The 14,136-nt window shown below is 31.6% G+C and overlaps 1 protein-coding gene across 10 annotated transcripts in view; it reads right to left on the minus strand.

The window, feature by feature from the left end:
- Akt3 (AKT serine/threonine kinase 3) overlaps positions 1-14,136 on the minus strand; it is a 273,567-nt gene that overhangs the window by 40,220 nt on the left and 219,211 nt on the right. For all 10 annotated transcript variants that reach the window (XM_058575178.1, XM_046432495.2, XM_058575175.1 and 7 more), the window contains one exon: positions 8,618-8,746. In XM_058575178.1, coding sequence (XP_058431161.1) covers positions 8,618-8,746 — 129 coding nt within the window. The remainder of the gene's footprint in view (positions 1-8,617; positions 8,747-14,136) is intronic.

Raw genomic sequence — 14,136 nt, forward strand, 5'->3', positions numbered from 1 at the left:
GGATGATTTTTTTTCTCCCTTAACTCAAAACACTTCTCTTTCTAAAATTACAATAAAATTTGATTTCCAGTAAACATAGTTTATCATATAATTTGGAAATAGATACTGATTCAAAACCTAGTTCTAGAGAAATAATCAAGTAAAAACTTGACTAATTAATCTAAAATATTTCTTTTTTCCATAAAATCAATATTACTGATGTGTGTGTGTGTGTGTGTGTGTGTGTGTGTGTGTGTTTTACTGGGGATGGAGCCTTGCATAGGATAGGCAAGCACTCTTAACACTGAGTTACATCCCCAGCCCTTATTACTAACTTTTAAATGGAACTCAAAGTTTAAGTATGAATGTGGACATTTGATGTATCCTTCTATCCCTACTGTCCTTTGTAGTTAGATACAGCTCTACTTTATACCTACATTTAACACAAATGTCCAGATAAAGGATGAAAATTTAAACATAAATGTTAAAGGGTGATAAGAAGTCATTTCAAACCAAAATTCAAACAGAGCATACACTATAGGAAATAAGGCTTAGTTTTCATCTTTTTTTTTTCTCCTTGCAGGAGCCAGAAACTCTTTACTTTCAGACATAATAAACCTAAAAATCAAACAGGTCACAAAAAGTATCAGTTAATCTTAAATATTCTGGTAATATTTGATGAGGACACTTCTATTTATAAAACAACCAGGTAAAGGGGAAAAATACTCCATGAGTAAGTTCTTGAATAATCAATAATTTCAAAGATAGATTTTTAAATAACTATGTATTTTAAAATGAGAGCATCAATTAAAGTTCACAATGTAAATACTTATTTGGCTAACAGACATTTTCAAAAAACATGCTCATTCTAATATTATTCTACCAATTATGATTTACTGGGAGTTGAAGGGATATTTCTTTCGATTACTTGCCAAGCCACACAATGCACCCAAGGCAAGCAATTATAAGGAGCCCATATATGCCCTGGAGTGGCTTACTGCTCTATCAATAATCCCAACAGAACAGATGGGGGAAAAAAATTAAACATCTAAACAAACTGTCTGTACACCTATGTTGTGAAAGTAAACTGCGAACTCGGATGAACCAATTTACCACTAATTCAAAAAAATTTTTATTTTTTTCTGGTAACCTTAGAGTCTCAGGTAGTTGATAGGTGTATATCTTATATATAAACAGATCTATATACATTATCATTTATAAAAGCCCTTTATATATTCTTACCATCAAAGGTATTTGCTAAAAAATAGTGACTAATAAACATATATCCATATACATTATCATTTTTGAAAACCTTTATATAGTCTTAACATCAGTATTTGCTAAAAACCATGACTAATTCAGATTTTAAAATTGATTGGAATTTCAAGGAAAGTATACATTTCAATTCATTAGAACAATGGATTCCATGGTTTATCCATCTTTTCTTCATAAACATACATTTAATAGCTATCTCTCAAATGCTCTAATAATTCTTAAGAGACATCACCTGATGCCATTTGCTATGAATTAGAATGTTGTAAGTATTACAGCCAATTCCTAGCATGTGCACACAAATGCTTTAATATAGCACTTTCAAAATCAAACTCAGAATAAAACAGTAAAAATCCTTGAATAAGAGAAAAGCTAAGTGGATACAATAATGGTGATTAAATCACAATAACATTTATCTTCACACAGAATTCTATACTTCCTTTTTTATCCTGAGACAATAGACATTATGGGATTCCAATAAACTGGGCTACTGTAAATCAAGTAGAAACAGACATAATAAAATAATATAGGTCATTATTAATGTTCCCAGTTCACATTAGTTTTGTATATGTTCTCATGCTTCAGAGAATTTAAACTCTATGCTTTAACCAAATAATCTGTTAAAGCCAAAGATCATAAAACATTGTAAAGTTTATGTGAAAAATTTGCTACAACAAGAAATGACCTCTAAATAAGTAACAACCACTATATATAAACACCAAGAGGCATTAATTGCACATTAGTTCATATTCAAACAATATTCAATTATAGGATGAAATGGGAAGATTTTGTTAATGTTACCCAGAAACAGTACAAAATAGCACCAAAGAAGAAAATTAAATATATTCAAATATTAAGCCGACACATATAACTGAGTTCTTAAATATGAATTCTAACTATAAAGCAAACAACTCTTATTTGAACTAATGGCTGTACTCTTACAGAAAATTAAGTAAATTTAATTTTCTACTTAATATTGATTATGAGACCTTTTCAGAACTAATGGAAGAAGGTTTTCGAAAGTACTTTAGGAGGACCAATAGTAAATAAATATTAATAATTAAATAAAATGTAAGGTGTCTTAGAAAAAGCTAGTAAAATAACTCTTTTCACAAAAAGCATACAAATTCTAAGGCTAATTTTAAAATCTGTAGGAATACAGATTGCCTAAGAACAATTAAAATGCAACTGCGTATTACTACTTTTACCTGCAGATGAAACATGAAAATTATGATAACTTTAGCTTCATTCATTTCTGTAAAGATTTCCTAAAGATCTTACTGAAAGAGTCCATAAAATGACACCTTTCCTATTTATTCTGTGTTGGATTTAAAATAAATAAATAAAATTCCACTTAACATACTTCAATCAAATTAGCTTGTAACTACCTGCCTCTACCTGCATTATTCCATGTTAGCCTTTACTACTGCTTTTACTAACTTCTCAAGAAATTAATGTGTATTCTAATTTTTTATACAAAATTTAATTTGTATTTTGCTTTGATTTATCACAATAAAGTAAATCTTTGTATCCAAATAGTTTGACATATTTCAGATATTTTCAATGTTATGTATGAGATATTAAACAGGTTTTAAAAGAAAAAGGAATAAAATAAAGACATGTGAATGCTTTCTAAAAATGGAGCTCTGAAAACTAAAAAGAATGTATCAAAAATTGTATTTTCAGTAACTGGAAAAAATAATTTTGCACTTAGATAAATTATATATCTTTCCTTTCAATAGTAACTACAGCTAGATATTATGTATTTCCCAACAATCTAATCATTTTTTGCAATCTTTTGTTAGTTCTAACTTGATTATCAAATAATTTTTATTTTTACCCGATTACAGAAGTGCATTTCTCTAGGTTTCCAAAACCACCTTATTCAACCTTCCCCATCTGTCACCATCTGCTTCTTTTTAGCATGTACTTTTTGTGTGATCACATAAGCATGTGAAAAATAACTAACATTCAGATGATTATCTGCTGGTACATTTGAGGACTGGGCATAATAAAAGTGAACTGCCAAAACGTACTTAACACTTTTAATTTTGTTGGGTCTTGCGTGTAAGCTACATTTGATTTTCAAACTGTTTTACAGTTGGAAAGTTGATCAGGTACTGCTAACTCAAGAGCAAAACTGAGACTTTAAATAATTAGCACTGCATAAAATGGTTTGAATTCAATAGAAGCCAAATCAAATAATAAAATTTAACAGAGTTTATATATAATTTCTAATTTCTTTTGTAATTTCTAGGTGTGAAAACATAGTATAGATTATAAAACCAAAAATCCCTGAAGATATTTTATGATCCATAATTTGTTATGAGATGAGTTTTATTTCCTTCTAACATCAGATGTAATAAAAACATTCTCATTTACATTTGTAGATATAAATGCATTTTTAGAAATATTTCACACTAAATGTACAGTTTATATGCCTTTGAGGACTAAATCTCTGTAACCTCTTTAAAAAAACCAATAACCAAAACAATTCCTAATCCTTTTCTTTAACAAAAAATAATGCTTCTCAAGTTGGATAATTGCATAATAAGGCCCCACTCTTCATTGAAAGAGATTAAGAGAACAAATACATTTTTTAAACAAATACTCTTTTCCCCAACAAAGAGCATATTTATACCATAAGATTTATTTATCCTAGTGGTCTTTGACACAAGAAGCAAGTTGAGTTCATTTAAAACTTAAGTTTATTTACAAACCTACTGTGAGTCTGACATATGAAACATTTAATAAACTGTCTTGGAACTGATTTCTAACACCTTTTTGAAGTATCTTTCAAATAGCCATCATCTAACTGTATACATCAAACCATTTCTACCAGGTTAAGACAATTTAAAAGGTAAACAAAGGAATAGTAATGCTAGGTGAAATAGAGGTGGCAGTAAAATCTCTACATAGTGTGTACACAATTCTACAAGAACAGAAGAGAAAATATTGACCATGAGCCATTCACAAGAGAAATAGTCAAGAATGTGTTCCAAATCTGAAACACGGATGCAACTTATATTATTATCAAGAAAAGACTAGGATTAATAATGGTATTTACTAAAAATTTCAAGGTTCAAAAAAAGTAAGAGACATCATCTGAAAACAAGGGGAAAAAGACTCATTTCAGCTCTTGCCAATCCCTTCCTAACACTGACCACATGAATTCCACCACATCATCTCCTTCTCTACAATTCACAAGTGACTTTCCCTTAGCCACATTATCTAAACTCCTCTGCATTCCATTTCCTACCTATGTGTCCATCCTCCTCCTCTCTTTTCTTCCTGTTTCCCCTTTAAAACTGTCAGACCTCCAAGCAGGCTTAAGCATTTTCTCTCCTCCTTTTCACTCCACTGTAACACCAGTAGAGCAGTTACTTTCTTGCACAGCAAGATATTTTCTATATCTTATCACCTTGGCAGGTAGGAAGCTACTTGAGAATAAAACCTTTTCTTACAGTATTTGCATTCCTGGCACCTAACATAATGTGCAACACTAATATATATTCAATAAATATTCTTTAATGAGTGAATGAGTGTTTTTTAGTGAAATAAATGGTTCATACTAAAAAACAGAATAAATATTTTATATTTCAAATGAATGTAAACACATTCCAAATTATTCTGATTTAACAAAAATGTAGTATATGATGCAAATATTTAAAATATAAGAATTAAAATTACATGAGAAATTAGTTTTGAAATTTGTCCTCCACAAACACTAACTATAATGATTACTCTTCTACAAAGTAAGGTGTCAAGATTTTAAGTGTAAACCAACATGTATCAACCACTGATGATCACATAAGCCACTTTTAAAAACCAGACCTTTGTTGTATTTTGAAAAATATACACAGAAATGTTTTCTTAGATAATTTCTTGTGAATTGTAAACTTTCTATTTAGAACAATTGGATTCTTCTTGCATTAAATTCTTGGTTTTGTTCTTCAGTTGATGACATTTGCATAGAAAACAATATCTTTGTTTCTTACTAGATCATCTGCTTCTGAAATGAGATGCATTTATCTTCTTCAGAAATAATTTCCCCTAATTGTGACACAACTAATTTTGGTATTCTAAATATGGGATATCATCATTCATGGCAATGTATAGGAAGGGTAATTGAGTGCCATAGAAACAAAGAATTTGTTTTTCATGACATTCACAAAAACAATTCTATTCTAGAAAATATGATCTTGTATTTGAATAAACAAGAACAGTGTTTCTAAAATTTTACCTAATTCAACCACAAAAATAGAGAATTTTAAACTCCAGACTTTGTAACAAAGAAAATAGTACTTTTAGCAAGAAAATAATAGTTAAAAATTGACTATATAAATGTTAGCACTATTTACAATAACTCAACATATTTTTTAAGATGTTGATGGACCTTTATTTTATTCATTTATATGCGTGGAGTGCTGAGAATTGAACCCCGTGCCTCACACATGTGAGGCAAACACTCTACCACTGAGCCACAACCCCAGCCCATAACTCAACATTTCTTAAATGTAAATTTAATTCCTCAATATTTTTGAAATGTAAATTTAATAAACCAGCATGAGTTGTCATATCCATCTATCTTCTTTATATGATATTTAAACATCATATATCATGCCAGCATCACTGTAAACTTAATTCTACTACATAATTTCTTTTAGCCTTTCTTGTTGAAATCTTACAAAGCATCTATTTTAAAAATTTTATCTGTAAGTGGCTCGAAATTGTGGTTTTTCTTGGTCTATTATGTATGTAGTTAACAAAGTAAAAGTGGTCTTTCTGGTCAAACCCAGTTAGAATCTGATTATATCTATATCACCTCCCAGCTGTATACAGGTTACGTTTAAAATGGGGGGGGGGGGGCGGGGGGGATTCTCTTGTTCCTCACCTTAAAAAAAAAAAAAAACAGTTTTGCTATGTATCACAAAAGTTAGTCCAAATATCAAATGAAGTGATAGTTGTAATGCAAATATATAGAATGTGGCTCATAGTAGATGCTCAATAAATAGAAATTCCAACCCATCAAAGATTAACACCTCCCTAGTTGGCCCTAGCCATACTAACCTTGGTGTTTGAGGGGAAAATTGAATTGTTGTTGCCTCAGGGTTTCCATACTAGCTGTTCTCTCTGCAAGCTATTCCTTTGTATCTCTGCAAAGGCTGCCTCCTCCTTGTCATTTAGATGTCTGAACAAACATTATTTTTCCTGATCATCCAATCTGAGGAAGATTTTATTTTCCAAAGATGGCTTAGAACAATATTTTCCATCTCATATGTTCTTCTACAATGGAAGGTGGTGTCTATGTCTCTAGTCTTGAAATCTGTGCAGGCTTACAACTGCTTCAAGGAATAAACATGACAGAAATGATGTTGTGTGACTTCTAAAACAAGGCCACAAAAGGAGAATATTCATAGCCACCTTACCATAGTAAAAAAATAGACAAAACTCAAAAATCCATCACCAGCTAAGTTAATAATTCACAATGTGTGTTACAGTCATGCAATAGTAGTCATAAGAAGGAACGAAGCATCAGTAACACAGTACAACGTGGATGAACCTTGAAAACCATTTGCTAAGTGAAAGAAGCCAGACACACAATACTATACAATCTCATTTATATAGAATGTTCAGAATAATTAACTCTATAGGGACAGAAAGTAGATTAGTGAATGCCTGAGGGAGAGGAAGAATGGGGTGCTGATAAGTATGAGGTTTCTTGTTGGAGTAATAAAAAATATTCTGGAATTGGACAGTGGTAAATGTGGTAAATGTGGTAAATGTGTAAACAGTTTTTTTAAAGGTCACTGAATCATATACTTTACTTTTTAAAAAATTTTTTTAGTTGTAGTTGGACACAATACCTTTATTTATTTATTTTTATGTAGTGCTGCGGATCAAACCCAGCGCCTCATACGTGCGAGGCGAGTACTCTACTGCTGAGCCACAACTCCAGCCCTGAATCATATACTTTAAATAGCGAATATTACAATATGTGAATGGCATTTCAATTTTCAAAAATATACTTCAAAAATGCATTTTTGAAAAGTTAAACTTTTGATAGTTTATTAGGAATAAACAAAATAAATAAAGAACAAGGCAGCTTCTAACTTGTTCCTAGGATATTCTCTGCTAGAACTTGGAGCCAAAACACTCTGACCCTACATGAAGGGGCTATGTATTAACAGCCCTAAAAAGGTGACAGTGGACACAGAAGCAACTGTCAGATATATGGGTGAATATACTTCCAGGTGATTCTAGCTTCTAGCCAGAGTCAATTCCCTACTGTAGATGAGACCACAAATATAGTGGAGAAGAAATTACTGCTGTCTCCATTTGCATTCCTGACTCAGAAAAATCCATGATCACATAAATTGCATTTTTCACCACACAGTACCGGGGTAGTTTGTTATACAGCAATAGCAACTGGAACATCTTCAATAGCTACCATATCATACCATATCCTTTCCCTTATCTTGCCTTTTTTCTTTTATGGAACTTATTTATTTTTATTCTGTCTCCTTCCATTAGTAGTAAGAGAGTAGGATCCTCCTCTGTCTTGCTCCTGTAATCATATTACCCAGAAAATACCTAATAAATATTTGAATAAAGTAACAAATTATTGTGGAAACCTTAGCACAAGGAGGGCACCCATTTGGAACTCCTATTGACATGAACTCCAATGCAGGTAGTAATTTTCCCAATAATTTCTAGTAGTTAAGTATGACAAAATACTAGAAATCCAATAATCACTATAATCTTTGTTGTTTTATTTATTTTTATTTTTTTAGTTGTAGATAGACACAATATCTTTATTTTATTTATTTATTTTCATGTGGTGCTGAGGATTGAACCCAGTGCTTCATGAGTGCAAGGCAAGCGTTCTACCACTGAGCCACAACCCCAGCTCATAATCTTTGTTTTTAACTAAAACCTAAGATGGATTATGAAACTGTGAACATTCTTGCTGAAGTCCTTCAATTTTAATATTTTTGTAAATGAATCAAAATGGGTATAACCAAGTAATAAAATGCATAGCCTAGAAATAAAATTGATTTAATCTAATTTAGTTAGGGAATTTGTACTGATAAACTTAACTTTTATGTGGTGCTGAGGATCGAACCCGGACCGCATGCATGCCAGGCGAGCGCGCTACCGCTTGAGCCACATCCCCAGCCCAAAACTTAACTTTTATATAATCCTGGCCCTAAAATATCTCATTTTAAAAAAGTCAAAACAAAATACATTTTATTCAGGTTGACATCCAGGTAAAAGAAGTACTGCAATTTTTAAGAATTAAAAAATGCTACATGGTTTACTTTCTATCAATGCTATTTTCCCTATGAATGGAACTGAAGCCTACCTCTGGTGCCAGATATTCTGGAGTACCACAGAATGTCTTCATGGTGGCTGCATCTGTGATCCCTTCTTTGCAAAGTCCGAAATCTGTAATTTTTATGTGTCCATCTTTGTCCAACATCAAATTCTCCAACTGTATATTAAAAAATAAACATAAATGGTTTTATAAACTTCAACAATAGGAAAATACAATCTTAAAAAATTATTGAATGCTGAATAGAGTATTTTGGAAAGAGAACATAGAGGCAGTTAACAAAACTTTCAGTACTTACAAACATTGTTGCTTCATGTGTAAAAAGAAACATTTTTTCAAACATTCATGATGACAAAAGTATTGATTTTTAAACCAAAGGAAAGAATGGTACAGCTTTAAAGCCTAATCAACTTTTCAAGCAAATATTAATCCTCTTTTTTTAAAATTTCAAATAAAAGGTGATATAAACAATCCCAAAGAGATGAGTATCTTCTAGATACAGACAGATGGATTTCAACAATTTCTCTTGGGAATCTATCGTACAAAATATTCACATACAGAAATGTTTTTTGGTGATGGTTGTAAACCAAACTTAAATCTCATTTTGTAAATTAAAGTGATATCCTTTTTTGCATTTTTTTGTAATAAAGAAATACCAATCCTTTTAAACATAAAAAAGAATATTGAAGTCAAACATTCAACAAATAAAAAAAATATGTAGCACAATGTAAAGTCTGAATCTCTTTGAACTTATTAATTCAAAAACACCAAAGGGAGTCTTAGATTTAACCAAGTAGCAAGACTATCTGCCTCAAGTGAAAATGATAAAATGCAAGGGGGCAGGAATGCAAAGCCAACACAACTAAAAACAATAATATAACTGACTGATCTCCCCTTCAGCTTTAACCCAAACTATGATTATCATCACTATTATGGTTTAGATCTGAGTTATCCCCAAAAGCACATATGTGAGACAATGCAAAAAAGTTCAGAGGTGAAATGATTGGGTCATGAGAGCCTTTACCTAATCAGTGCATTAATCAGCTGATAGGAATTAACTGATAGGAATTAACTATAGGCAGGTAGGGTGTGGCTGAATAAACACTAAATATACTGTTGAACATTTCTTAAAAATAATTTTTAGGCAAATTCAAATATTTTACATCTTTTTTATTCTTCTCTACCAGTTAGAACCTAGAAATCAAGCCTAACTTGCTAAATCTACTCAAAAAGTATCAAGAGTTCCTCTACTTTTATTTTCTTCTGTTAAATCTTCTTTCTCTTCCTCCTGTCTCTGATTTCTCTCCTTTTATCATCTCTTTCAAACAACACCCCTTCTTCATCTTACCTCCCCTAACTTTCCATAAGATAGATGTATATACTGAAGCTTCTTTTGCTTTGTGGAATACAAATTTGCCTTATTCTTAAAAATATGCTGATTGTTTAAATATATGAATGTTATACAATTTTAAAATGCTGGAAAGGAGCTTTAAAAACACGACTTCCTTTATTAACATATTACATAAAATTCTTATAAAAAACTTCAAATAATGCATGATAATATTAGACAAGATGTGAATGAACTTTCTAACCCATTCCATTCACACCCACATCTTCATATGCTTTATATGCATGAAAAAACATTCACAGAAACATGATAGCATGCATTATTTCTCTACATTCTGACAAAGCTATTTTGAATCATTGCACACAGAACAATCATTGTATATAAACATTGTTTTTCTTTAAGAGATTATAATTATTCACAGTAGCTGAGTTCATCTTGAAAAAAATCATACATGCATAGAACATGACCCATTCCATTTCAGTGCAGGTTCCTCCCCTGTCTACCCACTCCACTAATCCTCCCTTTGCTCATTCGTTTATCCATCCTAGATTGGTGCTTTCCACCAACACTGATAGGTTAAATTCCCTTTGGTATATTTATATATGCACATATGTGATTTTGTTAAATTTACTCCATCTTTCTTCTCTTTTTCCCATTCCTCTTCTGTCCCTCTCTCTCTCCTTCTTCTACTCCACTGATTTTCCCTATATATCCATGGTATGACCTCCCACCTTCTTTTCCTTGTTTTACTCTAGCTTCCACATAAAAGAGAAAACATTCAACCTCTAAATTTCTCAGTATGACATTATTCATTTAGTATGGTATTCTCCATTTCCATCCATTTATTGGCAAATGCCATAATTTCATTCTTTTTATGGCTGAGTAAAACTCCACTGGGTATTTATGCCACATTTTCTTAATTCATCCATCTTTTGATGGACATCTGGGTTGATTCTGTAATTTGACTATTTTAAATTATGCTGCTATAAACATTGAGGTGGCTGTATCACTATAGAATGATGCTTTAAATTATTTTGAATAAATACCAAGGAGTGAGATACCTGGATCATATAGTGGTTCCATTCCTAGTTTTTTGAGGGGTTTCCATACTGCTTTCCATAGTATTTATACTTATTTTCAATTCCACCAGCAATGTGTAAATTTATCTTTCCCTCAAATCCTCACCAGCATTTATTATTATTTGTATTCTTGATAACTGTCATTCTGACTGGAGTGAGATGAAATCTTAGTGTTAGATTTGTATTTTCCTGATTGCTAGAGATTTAGCATTTTATAATGTGTCTGTTAGCCATTTGTGGTTGTCTTTTAACAAATGTCTATTTAATGCTTTTGTCCATTTATTGATTGATTTTTGGCGTTAAGATTTTGAATTCTTTATGTATTTTGGATATAAATCCCCTATCAGAGGAGCCTTTGGCACAGATTTTCTCCCATTCTGTAGGTTCCTTATGCTTATAATAATTTCCTTTGATGTGTAAATGCTCTTTAATTTGATCACATCCCATTTGTTGATACTTGGTTTTATTTCTTGAGCTTTAAGGAATGCAGTACCTGCACCAATATGCTGGAATGTAGACCCTATGTTTTCTTCTAGCAGCATCAAAATTTCTGGTCTATTCTCAAGTTTTGGATCCATTTTGATTTGACTTTCATGAAGGATAAGATATAGGGATCTAGCTTCATTCTTCTACAAATGGATATCTAGTTGTCCCAGTACCATTTAAGGCTATCTTTTCTCCAACACCTATCTTTGGCATCTTTGTCAAGTATCAGATGATTATGTGGACTTATCTCTTTCTCTTCTATTCCTTTGGTCTTCATGTCTATTTGATGCCAAAACCATGCTGTTTTTGTTATTGTTTCTCTATAGTTTAATTTGAGTTCAGGTATTGTGATACTGCCTCCATCACTTTTCTTGCTCTGACTTGGTTAAACTATTCAGGGTCACTCATTCTCCCAAATGAATTTTAGATCTATTTTTTCTTGTTCTGTGAAGAATGTTATTGGTATTTTGATGGGAACTGCATTGAATCTGTATATTAATTTAGGTAATATGGACAATATTAATTCTTCCTATCCAAGAGTAGGGGAGGTCTTTCCATCTTCTAAGGCCTTCTTCAATTTCTTTCTTCAGTGTTCCATAATTATCATTGGTGAAAGATCAAGAGACCTTTCATCTCCTTAGATTAATTTTCAATTAATTTTTTGAGGTTATTGTGAATGGGATGGTTTTCCTGATTTCTTTCTCTGCAAAATTACTACTGAATATAGGAAAGCTATGCATTTATGAATGCTGGTCTTGTATCCTGCTATTTTGTTGAATTCGTTTATCAGCTCTAGAAGTCTTCTAGCAGAGTTTTCTGGGTCTTCTTGATATAGGATGTCATCAGCAACAAGGATAGTTGATGTCTTCTTTTCCTACTTGTATCCACTTAATTCCTTCTCTTGCCTGATTGCTCTGGCTAAAGTTGTTCCTGTTTTTAGAGGAAATAATTTCAATTTTTCTCCATTTAGTATGATGTTTGCTTTGGATTTATCATATACAGTCTTTATAATGTTGAGGTAAGTTCCTTCTAATCTTAGTTTCTCCAGTGCTGGATTTTATCACAGGTCTTTTCTGCTTCTATTAAGATTAACATAGGATTCTTGTCTTTAATTCTAATTATGTGGTGAATTACATTTGTTTATGTTGACCAACCTTGCATTCCTAGGATGAAACCAACTTGATTATGGTGAATTATCTTGAGGTGTTTTTTTAATGCTATTTACTACTACTTTATTAAGAATTTTTGCATCTATGGTCATCAGGGATATTGATCTGTAGTTTTCTTTCTTTGATGTGTCTGTATTTGATCTTGGTATCAGGGTTAAACAGGCTTCATAGAATGTTTTATATAGTGTTCCCTCCCTTTCAATTCCATGAAATAATTTGAGAAAGACTGGTGTTTTTCTTCTTTAAAGGTCTGATAGAACTCAGCAGAGAAGTCATCTGGTCTTGGGCTTTTCTTTGTTGGAAGGCTTTTAATTCTATTTCAATTTCATTAGTTGATTGTGATCTATTTAGGTTTTCTCTATCTTCCTGGTTCAATATGGGCAGGTTATACATCTTTAGAAATTTATTAATGTCTTCTAGACTTTTCAGTTTATTGGAATATACATTTTCAAAATAGTTTCTAAAGATTCTTTGCATTTCAGAAATAAACACCATTTTTAAATATTAAGCTATATTAAAAAAGACTTGCACCTAATTTTCTACTTTGATATATATCAACTCTGAATCTCACACCAAGGGTTAAGGGATCAGAAATAAAATGTGATGTAGGGATAGAGTTGTGTGAAGAATAGGATGATGGTTATCGACTACCCCTATCAGCCAAGAACTGAGAGGTTTCTTAGAACACTAAACTTGAAAGTGTAGTCCTGGACAAACCAAGACACTTGGTCACCCTGCTTGCTTTGTAAATCAGATTTTTTAAAATTAGATGATGTAATAAAATCTAAGGTAAGCCAAAGGATGATTGTGAGATGGAATGAGGGTTGTGTCAACAATGGGGCAAAGTCTTATAGTACATGAGAGGCCATAAGAGCAAAATGGATAAGAATACTGGTTCAAGTTCAAGGGTTTTATATTAAAATCAAGCTTTACTCTTTCTTCCTATGTGATCTTGGACATGTTAATTTCTATGTGCCTCAACTTCATCTATAAAACAGAGGCAAACAATAAAAGTAATCCAATGTAAGATTCTGAGAATTCAAAGAGACTTTGACAGGAAAACTTAAATTATAAGCATTCAATAAACAATAATTGTTTAAACATGGAGAATTCAATGGTTATTCAATGGTCATGGTAAGTTATCAAAGTGTGTGCACTTCTAAACAACAAACTGTATTTTAAAAGACCAAAGTTCAGGAATACAACTCCATAAAATACTTTTGTCAGCTCAATGACTTCATAAAAAATACTTTTCAACATGCAATTTCTTTTGAATAAAATAATACACATAACTATCCCATAATTTAAGTCATTGGTCTACTTTCTTCCATATATCATTATCCTAAAATGTCATTTTGCTGAATGAAAAAACAACTTGTCATTAAAAGTACAAACCAATACAGATGCATCACCTTAAAAAACATCTCAAAAAAAAAAAAAAAACCCACCAAATGCAATCTTGTATAA

The sequence above is a fragment of the Marmota monax genome, unplaced genomic scaffold (assembly GCF_021218885.2).
Source record: "Marmota monax isolate L192 unplaced genomic scaffold, Marmota_monax_Labrador192_F-V1.1 WCK01_AAM20220418_F8-fsc00090, whole genome shotgun sequence".
In the NCBI taxonomy this organism is placed as follows: Eukaryota; Metazoa; Chordata; class Mammalia; order Rodentia; family Sciuridae; genus Marmota; species Marmota monax.